The sequence below is a fragment of the Acanthaster planci genome, linkage group LG01, assembly GCF_054643075.1.
Source record: "Acanthaster planci isolate LZ-2023a linkage group LG01, COTS_SCS, whole genome shotgun sequence".
NCBI classification, from domain to species: Eukaryota; Metazoa; Echinodermata; class Asteroidea; order Valvatida; family Acanthasteridae; genus Acanthaster; species Acanthaster planci.
Window position 1 is genome coordinate 21,006,687 of NC_141777.1, and position 18,799 is coordinate 21,025,485.

General features: G+C 39.3%; 1 protein-coding gene across 2 annotated transcripts in view; it reads right to left on the reverse strand.

The window, feature by feature from the left end:
• Positions 1-18,521, reverse strand: part of trim9 (tripartite motif containing 9) — a 58,301-nt gene extending 39,780 nt beyond the window's left edge. Inside the window, exon 1 of one of the 2 annotated variants that reach the window (XM_022254304.2) lies at positions 17,516-18,521. In XM_022254304.2, the coding sequence (XP_022109996.1) occupies positions 17,516-18,358 (843 nt within the window). In that variant the 5' untranslated portion in view covers positions 18,359-18,521. The remainder of the gene's footprint in view (positions 1-17,515) is intronic. The other variant, XM_022254305.2, reaches the window with a different exon arrangement.
• Positions 18,522-18,799: the final 278 nt, after the last annotated feature.

The window sequence follows — 18,799 nt, forward strand, 5'->3', positions numbered from 1 at the left end:
TGCCCGCAGTGGCGCCTAGAGAGGTTGATGCCATGAATGGCCTGGGTGCCGTCAAATTGATCAAAGATTCAACTGCAACTGGCCTCCGTGAATCACTCTGGCCTGGCAGTCCGCACAAGCACTGGTTAAGAGTGTTGGGCAGAGACTTCCAAGAATGTACATCATGTGTATACATACACATGTACATATACATGCATGTTGGCCCCCATTTATATACATGTACAGTGGATTGCCAATCAATAAAAACAATAGTTATTGGCACAGTGATTGCAACAATATGCATGTACACATCACAATAGCTTTTCATCAGTGTGATACAGTGTACGTGGTATAATGGTGCAGTTCAGTTCCGCTCTCAAAAAAATAATGTGAATATAACACAAATCTCTGTGATGTCAAAACTGTGTAGAACTGAAGACTGTCGTGTAAACCATCAGGGAAACATCACAGTTTCAGGGAAACATCACAGTTTCAGGGAAACATCACAGTTTCAGGGAAACATCACACAGTATACTGGCAAGTGGTGACAACTGCACAATGCAATTAAGTTAAAATTCTATACTGAATTTACATGTATGTTAGGGGGTCCCTACTCAACAACGTCTGCTTTTGGGGGGGGATTTCCATCCACGTTTTGTTTTAAATACTGTACATCAATACATGTATATAAATGATGTGGTAAAAATAATAAATTTTTAAAAAGTTGTATGAAATACTGTGTATAATTATGTGTAAATGTATGTGCATAGGTGCGCTCACTGAGGTATTTTACATCTTCAAGACGTTTTCTCCAAAACTGAGTTCTTTTACGTGTTTTGCATACATGAACTTCAGAGATGGTACCATTTGACACCAATTCTGCGACATTTGCACAAATGTCAAAAATATGAAATACAGAAAACCCCAAAATGATAGTTTTTCTAATGGAATGGGCTCACTCATGGACTCGAGTATGAATTATTTATGACAATTACTGCAAATCCTTCTGCTAGATTTTATGTCTGCAGGTGGATAACATCATAGCATGGTACATTGTACATGTACTATTGTTAGCACGAAGGTCCCTATGGGTCAGTCCATTTGATGGTTGAAAAATGGGGGGGGTACGCACGTACATGTACGTACTTACTTACAATGTACAGTATCTACTTACTTACTTCTGATCATCCAACAGTGCATTTAGTGCCAATTACAGGTTGATAATGAGTGAAGAAGACAATGAAGAAATGTTCAGTTTTCAAGATGAGAGGAAAACTCCGAATAAATGCTTTGGGGAAACTCACAGACTCAGGTACATGTTAGGACTGAAAACCCAATTCACATGTAGACCGAGTTGGATTCAAACCCAGGCTCCCAGAGGTGGAAGGCAAGGAAAGAAACACTACACCAACCTGACTCTCCAAATACATGTACAGGTACATGGTATGGTACATGTACATGGTATGGTACAACAGATACATGTATGTTAGTAAAAACAATTTGCGAGCCGGTTTTTAGGCAGGAGGTACATCCCAAATGCAATGAGCATAGTGCCTCCCTCCTTCTCATCCTCCCTCCCCTTCCCTATATCCATCCTCCCTGGATCTATTCTTGCATAGGGAAGATATACTGGTACCATTATCTGTGTTAATTGGCCATCTCAACGAGGATCACAAGTGTTAAAAAGTGCTGATACTAGTAATTCAATTCAGAAATTGGCTTGAGCATAAAAGCATTTTGTGCATGCTAACCTCACTGCATTGTATGGGTACACTGCACCAGCTACATGTAAATCGACCTCCCCCCCCCGAGCTCTTAATTATATTAGGTGTCTGATGAGATGCAACTTGGATCATTGGGTTAGCATCCATAAGGAAACTGCTAAATGTGACTTTCAAGTGTTCTGCTTGACCCTACTAAAATATTGGCATTTGAAAGGGAGAAAAAAAGTAAGAGCTGGTGAAGCACAAAAGTGTGCCTAAAGGTTGCCATTTATTGATCATCCTGCTCATACTTGTTCAAAGCAAATTTATCACACAATTTACATGTACATGCCATAATGTCTAGGAAAATACAGTGGCATTAACAAGACACTACATAGTTTTAAGCAGCTGATGTACATACATGTATTCAGCGCATTTCAAGTTTAAATCAACTTGGATTTTAAAATTTATTAATTTCATCACTGGCAATAATTTAATGCCTTAAATTTGTCTAACTGTAATATTTCCTCCTTGGTATAGAAACTGGTGCTCTCCTGAATGCTCACACAATGCCACAAACTGATCCTACATTTAAGGCTAAAGGAAGCTAAGCCCACACATACTGTACATGTACTGTACATTATTACACAGACATACACAGTGTTAAGGTAGGGTTTAAACTTGTCCTGATTGAGTTCTCTTGAGGGCAATTTTTTTCACAAGTATATGTAGGGTACCGTACATGTACCAGTACCTGACCATGTGGTTCCCATTCAGGACCACATCAAGAACATGTGCCTTTGTACAAAACTGAATGAAAGCTACTGGCACAATTGTATGCATACTCGGAGTGGGAACCTTTACCTTCAGAAACAAACTGATTGTAACAGAAATTAACTTATCAGAAGGGTGATTTTAATCCTCAGCCTATGTCACGGTTTGACTCTCTAGATTTAATAGGATCCGTGATTAGAACCAGCTTCATCATCATCCCAAGAGATAGAGCTTCACACTCATTCAGAAACTTCCCAGGGATGTGCTCTTGATTAACTGGTGCTCTAAGCTTACAAACCATTTAATCAGATTTCTTTTCCTTCCACTCAAAGGGTAAAGAAAATTAAGGCTGTGGGCAACAACCTCCTGTCAAATCAAACTTTGTACAGGTCAAGTTTAATTCAAATACCCACCAGTTAGGATTTCCAGATCCCAACTATGATAGAATGATTCATTGTCTTTCAAAAGAAGTTGGTTGGCAATTACTGGACTTTGATGAACAAATCTTTCAATACAAGAATTGCATCAGGTTGGCTCTCTCTATTTCTGGCTTTCCTAAAGCCATATGTTTCATTGGAAAAAGAATGTAATAATTTAAGTAATGATTTACACCTACATGTATACAACAATGTTGTATGCCTAAATTACGGGACGTCAATGGTCGAAATACATATACAGTGTACATACTGTACATGTACAGTGTCCCCATAACTTAAACATGTATAACAGTTGGAGAAAAAGTCAGAGGGAAAAATGATACATAAATGTACATATACAAGAGAAAAAATGTGAAATATGGTCCTCTGCCTGAAGGGACCTCGACCAGTACTGTACGTGCTTTCACACCCACAAGCATTAAAGATGCATGTGCGCCCACATGAGGTTGCTCCAGAACAGCAAAAAGTGACACAGGGGACAAATACATGTAAGGTAAGTGTACACTGTAGTTTCTATCAATAAACTCAGCAATTAAGGCAGGATTTCTGTTTCCCAGGGACTAGCTAGGGTAACCTACAGTGGTAGGAAATTAATCAGTAAAAAGAAGTGCTCATAATGTAGCATAAGCTACTATTTTGCCTTTAATTATTCAGCCCCAGGACTGTTACAGACTTTCAAATTTCTGGGCAGCTCAGTTGGTAGAGAGCTACAGCATGGTGGTAGACAATAAATGCATCATCAGGCTGTTTTCTTTCTCCAACCACAAAGCACATTTGTTTCATATAGCACACTCCCATATATCTTCATTTGGATACATGTACATGGGGATACATGTAGATACATGTGCAATGTACGAGAGGGTGAAGAACTGACAAAATTGATTTCCAATGTATATGGCCAGCAAACTCAAAATTATGTACAAAGCATACCAGTAAGTATGTGTATGGGTACACTTCGATGTACATGTACTTCAGAGGTTTTTCAACTAATGTACTAGTACATTTTCAGTGCTGGTTTATTCGTTAAACTGGAACTAGAAGCCATAACCACCATGACTGCAGTGGCACCAGACTCACACACAGGTGGTTCAGGCGAGTTAAATGCCTCGTGGTTGGTGAATTGCCAAGTCATGTACTGTACAGGTGTACAAACATGTACATGTATACATGTAGCTTCTCCAGACCACACTGCACATGTACATGTACCACGCACATGTCATTCCTCCATCCACGATAACATGTAAATGTCTCTGCAATGGAATAAATCTGTTTAATGAAACTTCCAAAATGCACCTTTATGTATATTTACGATTTTGTTTCACTGTTTGAAAGGGTATTTTGCTGCTGTTTTTGTTTTTAATGTTACAGATATTTCCACATTCATGAGAAAAACTGTGATATGCCTTAGTAGTGCAGAGAAAAAACCTCACTATTACATGGTTCATGCTCAAAAAGAAAGTCCTGCAAGTTTTAGAATTCGCTACCCTAAAATTCTCTTCCTTATCGTGATTAAGTACATGTATGCAACCCTTTCTCAAAAATATCTCTGCAATGGATTCTTAAAATAAAAACCTCCAAAATGCACCTCCAAAATTACAAATAATGTATGCACTGAACCATCTTCCCTGGATGACATCATGGCAAAAGCACCATCGATTGACCAGGATAGCATAATGTGCAGTGTTGGGTGCACTTTTCAATGCATTTAAATCACATGTACATGTAATAGGATGCCAAACATCTAAGGGGGGATACAAAGTTGCAGATAAAAATGCACTGCATGAAGCTACACTTTAAAGAGAAGGCTGATGTGTGAACACCCCTGCACAGCAACAACTGCAATGTGACAAGCTTCCAGCTACTGGTATGCCCACAGTAACTCATACCCAAGATATTGATCCAAGGGCAGCACACTAAATGACAAATATGTTGGGACTGCACAGCCTGAGGCACATGGGACATTCTGGCAGTTATCAAAGAGGGAGCTGAGCATCTTTCCTTATTTCCCCCAGGAAACAGAGGTCAATTTGTTTCACTGCACCTCATCCAGTATTGATTTTTTTTCCCTCAGTGTAGTAACTCCAGATGATGAGTTAGATGGAACAAAACATATTTGGTGATTACACAACTCATGTACCTAAGAGCCAAACTTGTTTGTCCTTGATGCCTTGTGCATTATACAATGTAGGTCACCAAGTTTGCAATATTTTGACATCTCCAAAGAAAACAAAAAACAAAAATCAAAACAACATCAGCACTGTAGAAGTATGGGGGCTCAGAAATGCCTTTTTCTGAGGCCAAAATAAAGGTGTTCCGATGTCTTCTGGAACTTGGGAAGTGCATTTCACACTTCGGGTACATGTATCTTTGGTCCCTTCCACATGTACTTGAACATACATATTTAACTTGCGACAAGTACAACAGCCTTTCATTTGAAAACGTGATTTCAAATAAGGCTTCCAGTGGATGTGATGTGCACTAACCAAAAGTTGAAGTGACACATTGACAAAGTTACGTGTCACTATCCCAGATCTACTATCATGGGGCTGACAAAATACTCAGAAGTAAGAATATTTGAGATCTATATGCACCAGATAAGCTACATGTATTCATGGTCTCAACAAACAAACTTGCATATGTACTTGTACGTTAGTTATAGAACAAACAACCCCCAAACCCACGATGTACATGTACAGTGTATGTACTACATGTAGGCCTACATGTACATGTACATGTAAGCCCTTACCTCTCTAAATCTCTTGTGAGAATGGAAAACTGTAATTCATGTAAAGGACACTTGTGTGAACATGACACAAGCAAAGGCTGCATTTGGCTTGCACTGAAAGTAAACAAATTACTTAAAGAATTCTCACCCACGTCACCCTACCGGTAACAGAACGATTTCAGAGTAAATGGTATATTTTGAAAACTTTTCTATAGGAATCAAACAAATACCTGGTACATACATGTACATGTGTATACATGTCAGGTTTTCACATACATGTACATGCACCCCTGTAAAAGAATCACAGAGCAATTCTGACATGGATTAATTTACAGCTACAGTGGGCCATGCAAGATTCTAGACACTAAGTCAGTACTGCTGTCAGCTTATTACATGTACTTCAAAGGACACACAACTGCTCATTGGGCCAGGCCAAGGTTAGTCAAGGTGTTAACTTGCATCAATGCCAGATGGGTACAGCCCTTCTGGATTTGGACCTACTGGTACATGTTATAAACACCTCACATGTTTTATCCTCCAATGTGTTTGAGCACTGCACAGAAAAATTAATTCCAGAGTTTGAGGTCCACTATAGTATCAGTTTTCAAGGGGGGATTTCACAGGTACAAAATGTGTCTACATCATGTACATTGAGGGGCCAGGGTTAAAACAAAACAAGATCAATAAAATTACAATATATTATTTTCTGCTTTACTCCCTCACAATTTTACACACTATGACTAGCAGTGTGCATTTACGGGTCGTATGGGAACCGGGTACCCAATTCCTGGTAACGTGCGGGTACCCAGGTACCCGTAATTATTATAACAAGAACACACTAGTCAAGTATGCACACTCACTGGTGCATGCTCGGGAACTAAAATTGCACTCGACTACATGTACATGTACACCTCTAAGTAAAACACGTTTTCTCTGATTTTATCTGTTCGTTTTCTCTGTTTTCTCTGAATGACGCAATTTACATTCCGAATTCGCATCTTGACAAGAGCAGAAGAAAACCCTTCTTAGCTTGTTATAGTTGAGCTCTGAAGACAAATGACACTGCGTTCGATTTGGATGCTTCCATATTTATTTGAAGAGATAAAATCAGAGAAAAGATGTTTTACTTTGGGGTTCTCTTTAAACTTTTCTTTCTAAGTTTGTAAGTGTGAAATAAATTACAGTAAATTCTCAACAACTCCAACCTCAAGGGAACAGCTATAAATTGAGTTATCCGAATTTCAAGCTCATGGAAGTTCCCAGGTCATGGAGTCATTCCAGGCCTTCACATGACATGCCTACTCAAACTCACTCCCTCTTTCTCTTTGTAAATTCTATAGTGTATACATGTTGTTCTGCTTACAAATTATCCTTTTTTTCTCAGATTTTATGTTGTTACCTAAATATACCAGGCAAGATATGGGACTGAGGGATACCCCCCCTTACCTGTCCAATCCCTATACACACTCTAGACAATTGTTACCTAACACATCCCCCCTAGAATTCCTGAGATTCCGATCAAACAATGACCAACACAAAGGCGAGGGGGGTTCTCTCCGTCCCATATCTTGCTTCAAATGTACCTAAAAGTTTCTATTGATAAACAAGTAATAAACCATCTATTAAAAAAACACTGTACTTTTGGGAGCAAAACTTGCACATCATTTGTTTGATTGACATAACAGTGTGACAAGCAGCGAATAACCAGGCCTTCTTTGCACTTGGGCTTTCCTACATGTACATATATGTGCAGTCACATGACCTTTACTTTGCAGGCATATCACTGCTGTAAAGTCCGTAATTAGACTGCCTGTGCACAGGCAGTTGGGTCCCCGGAAGCAATCAGGCTCGCTTGAAAGTGCAGGATTTGTTAGTTTGGTTTATGTAGCTTGCATACAAGTGATCCCAGTATGAAAAGAGTTGGATTCCATGGCGTACCTGCAAGCCTCCATCTCAAGCGAATTTAAAACCAAACAGTAAATTTTGTTTCCTTTTTTTTTACTGTTTTCCTGTAAAACAACTATATACAGCTACCCTGTGAAATTTACTTTGCTCTCACATTCAAGAGAATTGTATAACTGGTCTACATATTTTTGATGTCCAAATTGTGTTTACTTTCAAGAAACAGGTCAATATTCTTGAAGTACCGGTCCCGGTATGGAGGATTCAGGAAGGCTCCTTATGACTAAAAATGTAGAGAATTATTGACATCAAAAGCTGTAAGGGTAAATTACGTGTTTTTGACACGTTAATTTCTTAAAATATAGTGCTCTGTTGCACAGATTCTGCATAAACCTGTACAACGTGAACATTCTTTACAAATTTTCAAGTGCCCTTCAAATTACCAGAGACCAGAGCCTCATAGTTTTTATTTCATCATTTACAGACCAGCTGATAAATTAACCTTTCTTTAGACGGTCTAACAGCTGTCAGCATTCAGCTTGTTATTCAATCCTTGGTGATGATAAATCTAAAGACATTTGGAGTCTGACCTCTTGGAGATGCTCATAAACTTCTAATCAAATAATTGCAGTGGTGGGGCCTCCAGTGACCAAACCACCACCAGACGACCAGTAATGCGGAAGGTTGTAAACAAAATAAATTTATAACTGGCGTCTGCGCTTCTTCAGTGGATCCACAAAATGTAACTATTAACACATGCAGAGATCGTAAATCGTTCTTTATTCATTAAGTTAGAGTGGAAGTTCACATGATTTGAGTGAATACTTAATTTGTCCCAAAATACATGTATGGGGGGGACAGTGAAATTTATATTTATATATGTTTTTTGTTTTCACAATAACTTGTTACTGGCACCTGTATTACCACTCTTTTTAAATAATGTACTGATATCATCCGTATATTACGAGTACATTGTACATGTATGTACATGTATGTGAATGAAACAAGCTTGTAACTGATACACATACTGTACACTGTACATGCATTTTGTATACAATTGAAAATACTAGTCTTGCTTGAGCATTTTTGATATTGTTTCAGTAGATTCTTGACAACCGGTAAGTGTCAATGAATGTTCCAGAGAGTTGCATGCATGTGTGCAAGAATGGAATACCAAATGCAATTAATCCTAAAACAGGAAAAATGGAACAAATCAAGGTATGGTTAATGCACTGTTGTTCTGCTTGCAGTCACAGTTGCCCGGTATGATAGGCCAAGATCCTGAGGGGCCCGGTTCAGAGGCTATCGACTGAAGCTGCAACTTGGTGTGTTTTGAATTCGGTGGTGGTGGTAGTTCAGCGGCCCGAGCTGAATGCTGTTTCTGTTCATCTGCCTGACGACGTCTTCTTGACTTGGCTCTCGCTGTACGTCTTATTTGTAAATCTCACGTAACACTGTGAGTGAAAACCAGACAACTCCGGGGGTTCCTCTAACAGCCATAACTCTGTGTGTTTCTTCACTACAGGGGTGGCTTCGCTTGATACATCATCAATCTCCTGCCACCATGACACACATGCTTTGGCTTTTACCCAACTTTTCTTGGAGAATTTACACACATTACCTTCTACTTCCGACATGCTTTGATAATGCAAAATGCATTCTATCATCGTCCAGGTACAAAGTACAATAAATGCAGTTGTTTAACTTATAATTATCATTAAAATTTGCCAGCAACACATGATGTCGACGTACATGTACCATCGTATGCTTCTGAGGCCATCTGAGACAAGTGAGAGGCTCCCAAATGCTGGGTCCTGATTGGTTTATATCACCTCATGCATCATATGCAGAGAACCTAGTGGGTAAAAACTCTTTTGTTCCATGTGATTTACATGATGAAAATCACACAGTTTCAATCAGTTTTTTCAACTGCAGGAGAACTGCCAAGGTTGTTAGTTGAATTCAGCATGTCAAAATCTATCATTTACTGCAAAAAATGTTGTTCTCAAGGATAGCCCTTGAGGGAACATGATAGAATGGGCTTTGCACAAGAATGGTACATTCCTCAAATCCTCAAAATGTTCAGGAGAGGCAAATTCCTCCTCCCCCCATCTTTTAAGGTTATGGCACAGTGCATCCACATGGTATTCTATGACACAATGGTACGTGCACATATCCAAGAACGTACCAAGTGGAGTATTGTTCAGATAGTTCTGAACAGCACTGTTCAGAATTAATCTATTTAAAGGAACAGATCAAGAAGAAATGGGACAAATTTACCTGCATGTAGTCACTCAAACTCCTATTGCAATAGTCTGAAGTGACCACATATACATGTACATGTATATATACTGTACATGTGGGTATGTAAATTGCAGTAATGCACGTGTGCACTGCATGACATGGGTCTGTAAATGTGAATTGTACACACTGTTGTGTACTGAAAGTGTTGTGCATATCCACTTGTACATTCACAAACATTGATAACATCATTAAGGAATTCCTCCAGAGCATCAACATAAACATTCCAATCAGATAATACTCAATCCACACATGAACCTTCTACCCTGTCAACACGATGCCATAACATATATCCGCCATCAATACCAATCATATTTATCTCCACCCGCCAATGTTGATTTGCAGCGACATATATTTTTTTCATCTTGTTTTTGAACCAGCGATCCAACAGAATTACTCCGACTGTTGACTTTACACTTGCCCCAACTCAAGCACATGGAGCTCAGGTTCATTCATCAGTCATGCTGCTGTGCTCTCGTGCGCTCCAGTTGCAAACCCCTACCAGGATGAATCAGGTTTTCACAAAAAGGAATACCACTGACGGCTTTTAGTTCCAACATTCTCACTTGAGAGATCTCTGGAACAAAAGTCAAGAAGCTGCACGTACCCCTGCACCAGTCCAATCAAACAACTCGAGTGATGCAAATTAATTGAAAATTTCACATTCTGTAGAGAAGACAAATTACAGAAAGCAAATTCAAGCCACAACATGCATTTTTATACGGATGTCGATGCTGAGAGAGTAAGAATTTTACTGAGAAATCAAATACTTGGTACGTAGGCTAGGTATGGTAAGTATGCAGTGATTTTTTTTCATTTATTCCATATTGCTGAAAATTACACAAAAGGAAAATAAGTAGATTACACAAAGTGATTGTTTTAATACATCAAATTATACAAGTAAGTAGATAAGAAAATGAATCGAATTAGGAAAAAAAATAATGAACAGAGCAATATGGTGTCATAGGCAGAAGTACACTGTACATCCGTTCAATTTTTTTTTGGGGGGGGAGACAAAATTTTTCAGGTTGGGGGCACCAAAATTGGGGAATTTCTTTATGCTACCTTTTATGGCCCTTCTGAGGGATATGCTTAATTTGGGGGCTCTTACTCCTATGGGGAGGAAAGGAAATGAGCCTCCAAAATTGCCTTTTGCTCACTGTGATTTAAAACAAAGAAAATCTTCAAATTTTTAAATATATATATATCCATAATTTTGTGAATTAATATACTACACTAAACATCCCATGCTGGAATATTAAGGATTTAAGCGTGCAATGACAGCAAATTATTTTTCATGATGCTGGGATCCAGAAGGTACCAGTACATGTATGAAATGAATGCTGACCTTTAAAAGTATTCCAATTAATCAAAAAGGGTTACATACAACTCACTTGAGGCTTGATGAGCGCTAACAAGCTCCCAGCAATACAGGTGTCCTATACCAACTAATTGGACGAGACTCCCTGTGGCTGATTGCCACGGCAACTTGAAAGTCCATGATGGCCGCATCCTCTGCTAATGACACAACAGCCAAGGAAGTGTGACTCACTCCAGCATTAATTTTCCATATTTTGTAGATTGCCCCAGGGAGTAGTGGGGGGAGGGGGCTTGGGGAGACTGCCGCACCATGGCATCGACCGTGGAATGCATCCCAGACTTTAACTGCAATTCTTGTCGAAGATTCCATGATTTTTTTTTCGTGATGCTCACGTTTTGCATATACATGTACCCTGAATGCTGAGCACACCTGTACAGTATGTACTGGTATGTTGCATAAATGCCATGAACACATGTACAGTACATGCAGCCCAAACAGATCTGTCTCTAAACGTTTTAAGAAGAAACTATTTGTCACTGATTACACTGTACTAAGTACTTTTGTTTTTCTCTCTTTTTTGCTGATCTAATATTGCAGTGAACAGAGCAAGTAATAGGAAAATACTCCCCTTATTCACAACCTGCACACATCTACAGTACACATGAAGGTGATGTATATCTAAGCTAACAAAAAGATCCTGTTCAAGTCATATTCTGCTGAAAGAAGTCCTGTGTTCTGTGCATGATTATAAACAAATAAATTTGAAGTACTGTACAAGTCTTATGTGTACATGCATACATTTACTTGGACATTATCATGTGTGATGGTATAGTTGCCAAGTCCCTATTTTCACACCCTATTGTCAAGTTTGATTAATTTTTGCCCATTCGGCTGCCCATAAGTTTTCAAAGGAAGTGTCGAAATATGGAACCTGACAACTATACCATTAGGAATGTCGCTCCTGTAACTTCCCAGCATAAAATGTCAGGCATGTACATTTAGTTACCTGGAAAAACCTATGTCTGGGGTACACAACCCTGAACAATCAAATTCAATTAAACTCCCTGAGGCAAAGTTCAACCTTGAAAAATTCTTTTTTTCCTGACCCCTGGAACAATTACATTTTCCTTTCACTGTTCTTTTGGGTGTGTTTTCTGACAGAGAGGCTAGATCTTCCTGTACCAGAGCACACAATACTCCATTAACAACCAACTGGTGGTATTAACTGTACCAGTAGTATGCATACGTATACCGTATACATGTACATGTTTGTAGGCTACATGTAGACACCATAAGGCATTTCAGCTACCTGACCCATCTCTGCATTTAAATTATTCTTCAAAGTAAACTAAAACATTAATATCTTATCTTGATCGATTCTTTATGCGTAAAAAGCTTATGACTTCTTTGATTAAGCAACATCTAACGGGAAAAAGTAAGTTTGTTGAAAAGTTTTCATTTCACGTACGGTATACACTATTTGGTGTACACAACATTGTGAGAACTACATGTACATGTATAGTCTTTTTGTATGGTAGTTTAAAGGTTTCATCCAGAATTTTATCACTTGATCAAATGACTGTAAACACCCTGACTGCACACCTGCCACTTCTTTTGATAAAAACCTCTGAAGCGCTAAATATAGCTGGCACGCGACTACTATGAGGCACAGGTCCATCAAAAGGGCACAACAAAGACCCCTTGATGAATGCGACAAACAGCCCAACAAAAGATTGGCCATTGGCTACATGTTTGTTTTGTTATTGAAATAAGCCTATCACAAGGTACAGTGTTAAAGCAATATATTCAATAACTGTCACAAACCAAATGCTATGGGATTTCAACCACTAAAGTTAACCCAACTATGAGTAAAAGGCTTCCAAGTATCTTTTGGTTTACTGCATGTTTGCATGTATGCATATTTGTTATAAATTAGAGCTACATGTATCTAGTATAATTTGCTTGTTGATATGCACATAATCTGGATATTTTATTGTACAAATACCAGTGCCAGCATCAGTAATACATGCCCGTGCTCCAACAAAGCTTTTAAAAATGCCAAGCTTGCTTTGACAATTCCCACAACATGCTTACTAGTGCAAATGTGACAATGTGGTGATCGAGCAAAGCTCACCAAGAAAATTCTCAAAAAAGAAGATTCAGATTTGCTGGATGAGGAAGTGATGGCTCTATCTCATTCAGAGATGCACTCTCTTATAGATTGTTGTGGGAATAAACTTGGGTACTTTTGGGGCAAAAGTAACTGTTTATTCGGAGGTTTGTCTTTGTCTGATTAATTTCCACATAGAGGCATTATTTAGTCCTAAATCCCACGGCCTTTGTCGTAGGGTTTGATGACACCAGATGGGTTGTCTTTGAGTTTGGGAATAGCTGCCAATTTGGCTTTGGACATGTAGGTTCGAGTATTTCTCAAACGAATGTGAGCTAGTTTAATCTTGGTGGCTTCCAAATAGTTCTCAGGAGTTGAGTTTTGAGTGGATTTGGAGTCCGATGTCGATGAAGGTTTGAAAGGCTGGTCTTTCAGAACTTTGTTATGCATCAGCAATGCAATTCTCATTTGTCTTTGATATTTATTAATATCATGGAGAAGAGAGAGACAGTTGGGTTTACCTGGGGTGGGAACAAAATTTAAACCTCTGCCGAGAGCTATCTTCTCTGTTGGGAAGAGTGATACATTAGTTTGGAGAGGTTTGTGATGAAATGTTGTCTTTGATTGGGTAAGTTATTTCATAGGGTGGATTGGGAAAGCCGCATGAGATTTTAACAAGTGTGGGCAAATCTTTTGGCTTTGAATCTGAGGTTCCTTTTCGTGATATGAGCTCAGTTTTCTCTGGGTCATAATAACTGGATAATAGATAAAGTAAACACAGCCAAGAAACTTTCTCTTTTAGGAGAAGTGGTGGCTCTGAAAAGAGCTGTTGTGTTTTAGTGGTGATCGGTGTTTTTAGCATTTCTGCTTAGCACTGGGCTTGGTTCGAAGCTGCTTGCATACGAAGTGGGCGAGTAGCCTTTTACCCATTTGGATGTTTCTCTTAGAAACCAGGTGCCCAGAGATTTGGTCCAGGGCTTCTTGGTGTTGGGTGTCGAAGGCACTGTCCGGTGGCTCTTTCCAAGCTTTCAACTGCTGAAGGTTGAGCTTAGCAAGCCCAAGGGCTTTCCCACAAGAGGAGGAGGTGTTTGGGCAGCTTCTTGTCTAAGTAAGACTTGCTCCAGCTTCTTGATTTGTTGGTTGAGGGAAAGGCGGTCAGTGCTTGGAGTGGCCCTGCTAGATGTCAAATAAATTTTCTAACAAACCACCTAATCCAAGTGCCACAAAAAGCTCTAATAGCAGAGAATTTGACAGCCTACAATTCATAATTCGGTCTGCACAGGCAATTTTGGACCTACAGTACCAGTATTTACTGGCCTGCAACCTTAAGGCAACAAGTGCAACATCTACATGTACTGATGTCCCTACTAATGCAGCTATACAATCTGTATGACTGGTAGTACATGACACTGGTTTACTATGGTTTCACCATGTGCACAGTAATCACAACATCTCACACACGTGTACAATATGTACGGTACATGTGCACTGCATGTACATTGTACAAAAATTACATACATTACAGTTTATACATGTATGTACTGTATACCCCAAGTACATGTACATGTATGAAGAATGTAAATTAATTTTTTTAACACAAGTTTACATATGAAATTAAATTCCAGTTTACACTTGGCATATGCAAAGAATAAAGTTGAACACAGTTGGGCTGAGTCAATTTTAACAACTGACTATTCGAATATCCAACCTTCAATTCGATCGAATATTCTGTTGTACCGGCCAGCAGATTATTGATGAACAAAAGGTATACACAATCAGTTGCAATAACGCACACAATTTTACATTATAATCACTACAGTATAACAGCTTCTCAGTTTTATTTCAAATTGAAATATTGACCCGAAGCTTTCATCATATTTTATTTCAAAAAAGTTTCCATCGATGCATCAATAATACAAAGAATACTATCTTGGCGCCTGCATTTTTTTGGTCAAAAACCTATTTCCATATTCTCGGATGGATTCTATATTGGACTGTTTGGCATCAGCTGCCTTCAAGTGTTTGGAATCTGCTTGAAACGGGCCTCCAAGGTTCTCATTTTAAAAAGGAAATTCTCTCTTCTTTTCTATAAATTTAACTTTCAAATTTTCAAATTGGAAAAATAATAATCAAATATTCGATAATTGATCAAATATTCGGATATCTGGGAAAGAACACAGGTAGTTTAGGCTCTGGGTTTCAAAAACAAAAGTAGTACCCATTACTCAAGATTATATGGACCTAACCACAGAGTGAACCAACACAGCTGTACTGTACACAGTACACATAGAGAGCAGAAATAACTCAATTCCTTGACCAAGGGTTAAGGACACCAACGACCCTGAGGCCAATGATGATGCACTTTGCAGCCCCAGGAAGAAACTCTAGGGAATGGAAGATTCCCTGAAAGATCAGATTGTAATCAAAGCACCGTCTGGTACAAGCCCTCACCACTTTCTGGGGAAGCACATGTACATACTGGTATACAACAATGTACATTTACATGTAGGATTATGGAAATATCATAAGTCATGAACAAGTGCAATATTGGAAACTACACCAGACTACATTCAAGTCAGAAAATGTGAGGGTGCACTGTAAACTAAGGAACAAGGACCATGGTGTGTGGAATCAGTGTGATATGTACACATGCATTGGGTTGGGACAAGGCAAACCTCTAGCACGTGTGCATTACAAAATGGCGCTATCAAATAACCACATAGATGTTGGTGAAAACGAAAAAGCTGGATTTTCATACTAATCAAACATCTACATGTAGGACTTTATGACCAACAAACGAATAAATGCAAAAACTGGCATTTAAAAATGAAGAAATGTCTCAACTTTGTGTTTTCTTTATGTTAACATTTAAACAAATTTCTACGAGAGGGATGTCTGACATATTTTGCTTTTGTCGTACTTTTGTTAAGGTTTTTTGGTTTTGCTTTAAATAGTAAAACATTATGATCATAAACAGAGTCACTGGCAAAGGAAGAGTGGGTGGGGGTGAAGTGGGGGTAGGGACAGCAGTCCCCCATTTTTTCGACTGGAAGGTTGGATTCCCCTCCCCCCTTTTGGAAGGTCCTATACTCGGGTGGGGCTTAATTAATGGATCTACTTATTAATGGCTGTACCTGATGGTCTGACAACTGGCCCTCCCACTTTGAAAATTGTTCTGCTACTGCTTTACAATGTGTTTCTCCTTTGCTGCTGCAAGGCTGTCTCTAACTTTGACCATGTTCAATCAAGATACATGCTCCCTCTCTGACACGTATACATGACTAAGCCTATAAAGGTTATTAAATGATCTCCAGATTCAAGTAGGGTCTGGTCTTCTGGATCATGAGATCATATACGATGTGTGCTCCCAAAAATTAAAAAGATTCTTCTTTTGTTAATTTCAAATTGACTCAAACATTTAATTACAGAGTTTTGCATTTTCTTTTTCTGATTCGAGGCTCTGGAGGTGTTTTCTCTTGGGGGTGGCGTCTGAAATTGTAATGGTCTGAGCTCTCATTCTCACCTTGTGAATACAAAGCACCAATGACTACATTAGCACAGAAACCAGACTAAGATTTGTAAGAATTTAGAAGACCAAAAAACACTTACTGTATGTGTCCAACAAAATACCATTCAGAATAAATTTGCCAGAGACAGGTAAATATCACCAGCCTTCAATTAAGGGACATTTGGATGAGTTAGCCTAAAACTCCCTTTGCATGTTCATGTACGATAAAAGCTTTACTCAATTCTTATCAGTACTTGCATTGTTAAGTACAGGTCATACAAATGTGAACTCCATCTGGTAGATGACAAAAATTGAACTGCAGAGTTGCAAAATTGGAATTCAGAGTATACATGTACATGGTATAAGTGCATGTACATGTACATGTGTATAATTCAAACACCCTAGGGTTTGACAGTCAAGCTTAATCTGCTTCTATCATGTCTGTAAGTGTAATTGTATATGTAAGAAGGTGTGGTTACATGGATTGTAGTACTGCTCCCGAACTTCAGGTGTACAGTGTACCTGTAATCAGGAAATAACTGTAAATTAACACTGCAGTGTGTGAGAATCAAAAAGTGTCCCACCCAGCACCTAAAGCCATTACACATGTTTAAAGTTAAACTTGGAGGTAGGAAAAGGTGCTCTATCATGTCTACTGGGAAAGAAATGAGGTATTAATTTTAACTGAATCAGGTCTTGAATGAAAATATATAGCTTTTCTTTACTTTCTTTTCTTAGCGATTTTTAATACCAACCTTCTGTGTTTTTGCCATTGCTCCAAGTGCCTTGACTTCATGATTTACATGTTTCCCTTCATTTAGACACAGGTAACAAACTGGTAGCTTGCACAGAATACAGTACATGCTCAGATTCTCTTCAGTATGCTCCGAGCAGGTAGACGGCTTGCCGGACTGCTGGCCCTGGGCCTTAGCTCGCGCCTTGATCTTGCCCTTCACCGGAGGGATGAGGCTATGCTTTGCAAGGGGCCCACGGGCAGGGTGACAATTTTCACGGCATGCCAAGCAGTAGAACACCTCGCACTGCTCGCAGTACACGCTGGCATCTGAAGCGTTCCCTTCGCAAAGTTCGCACTTGACAACGGCAATCTTGGCTTGGCCAGCGTACCGAGCAACGATCGCCTCCAGGACTCTATTTCTGGGCAGGCTCAGCACTCCAGTTTCGTCCAGATAGATAGATCGGTGGCACTGGGGGCAGATTAATCGGAGGGAATCCACATGCAGGGAGGGGTAGCCACTGGTCCCACTAGTACTCGAGCTGTTCGATGACGAGCTGGCGGCACTCGCCGCGTAGCCCGAGAAACCCACCCCGCTATCTGCCTCACTCAGCCGGTCTACTTCGCCGTACTCCAGGTACTCTGGGTGGCCGTGGACGTGCTGATGGTTGCCATGCGTTGGACCATTCGTTTGCAAAGTGTGAGCGCAGTTCAGGCAGATATTGTGGGCACACGGCAACATGATTGGAGCGTTATAAAGGCCCCGGCAAACCGGGCAAGAAAGTTCCTGTTCCATCATGGTTAAAGCAAACCTTTTATCGGTACAACTCAGTAAGACATTCAGAGATTCCACAAGCTTTTGCATTCAGACGATTTTGTACGTCAACCAAGATCAACGGGCACAGGGCATCTCACGCGTAGAGCGCACGTCTCTCCGTAATAGCATGCAATGTACACAAACCGACAGCCGCTTCTGTGCATGTATTGTGTATCGATTTTAGCGTTGTTTAGTCGGGTGAACTAATAACTAGCGTCGTCGTTGTTATGCACTAACATTTCAAAACAGGATGATAACAAGGCTAGAAGCTAGACGGGATTGACTTTTTCTTTAATTGATTTGAGCATGCGTACAATTTGGTGGATAGATCCAATACTTAAAAGGTACGTGTATGGTCAACAAAATAAAGATTTAATATTGTTTTTTGGAATAATACAAAATACAAATACCAAATTAGAGTAACAATTTATATTTTTATCATGAATTTTTTAAACTACACTGGCATATTTTATATTCGTGTATTATATT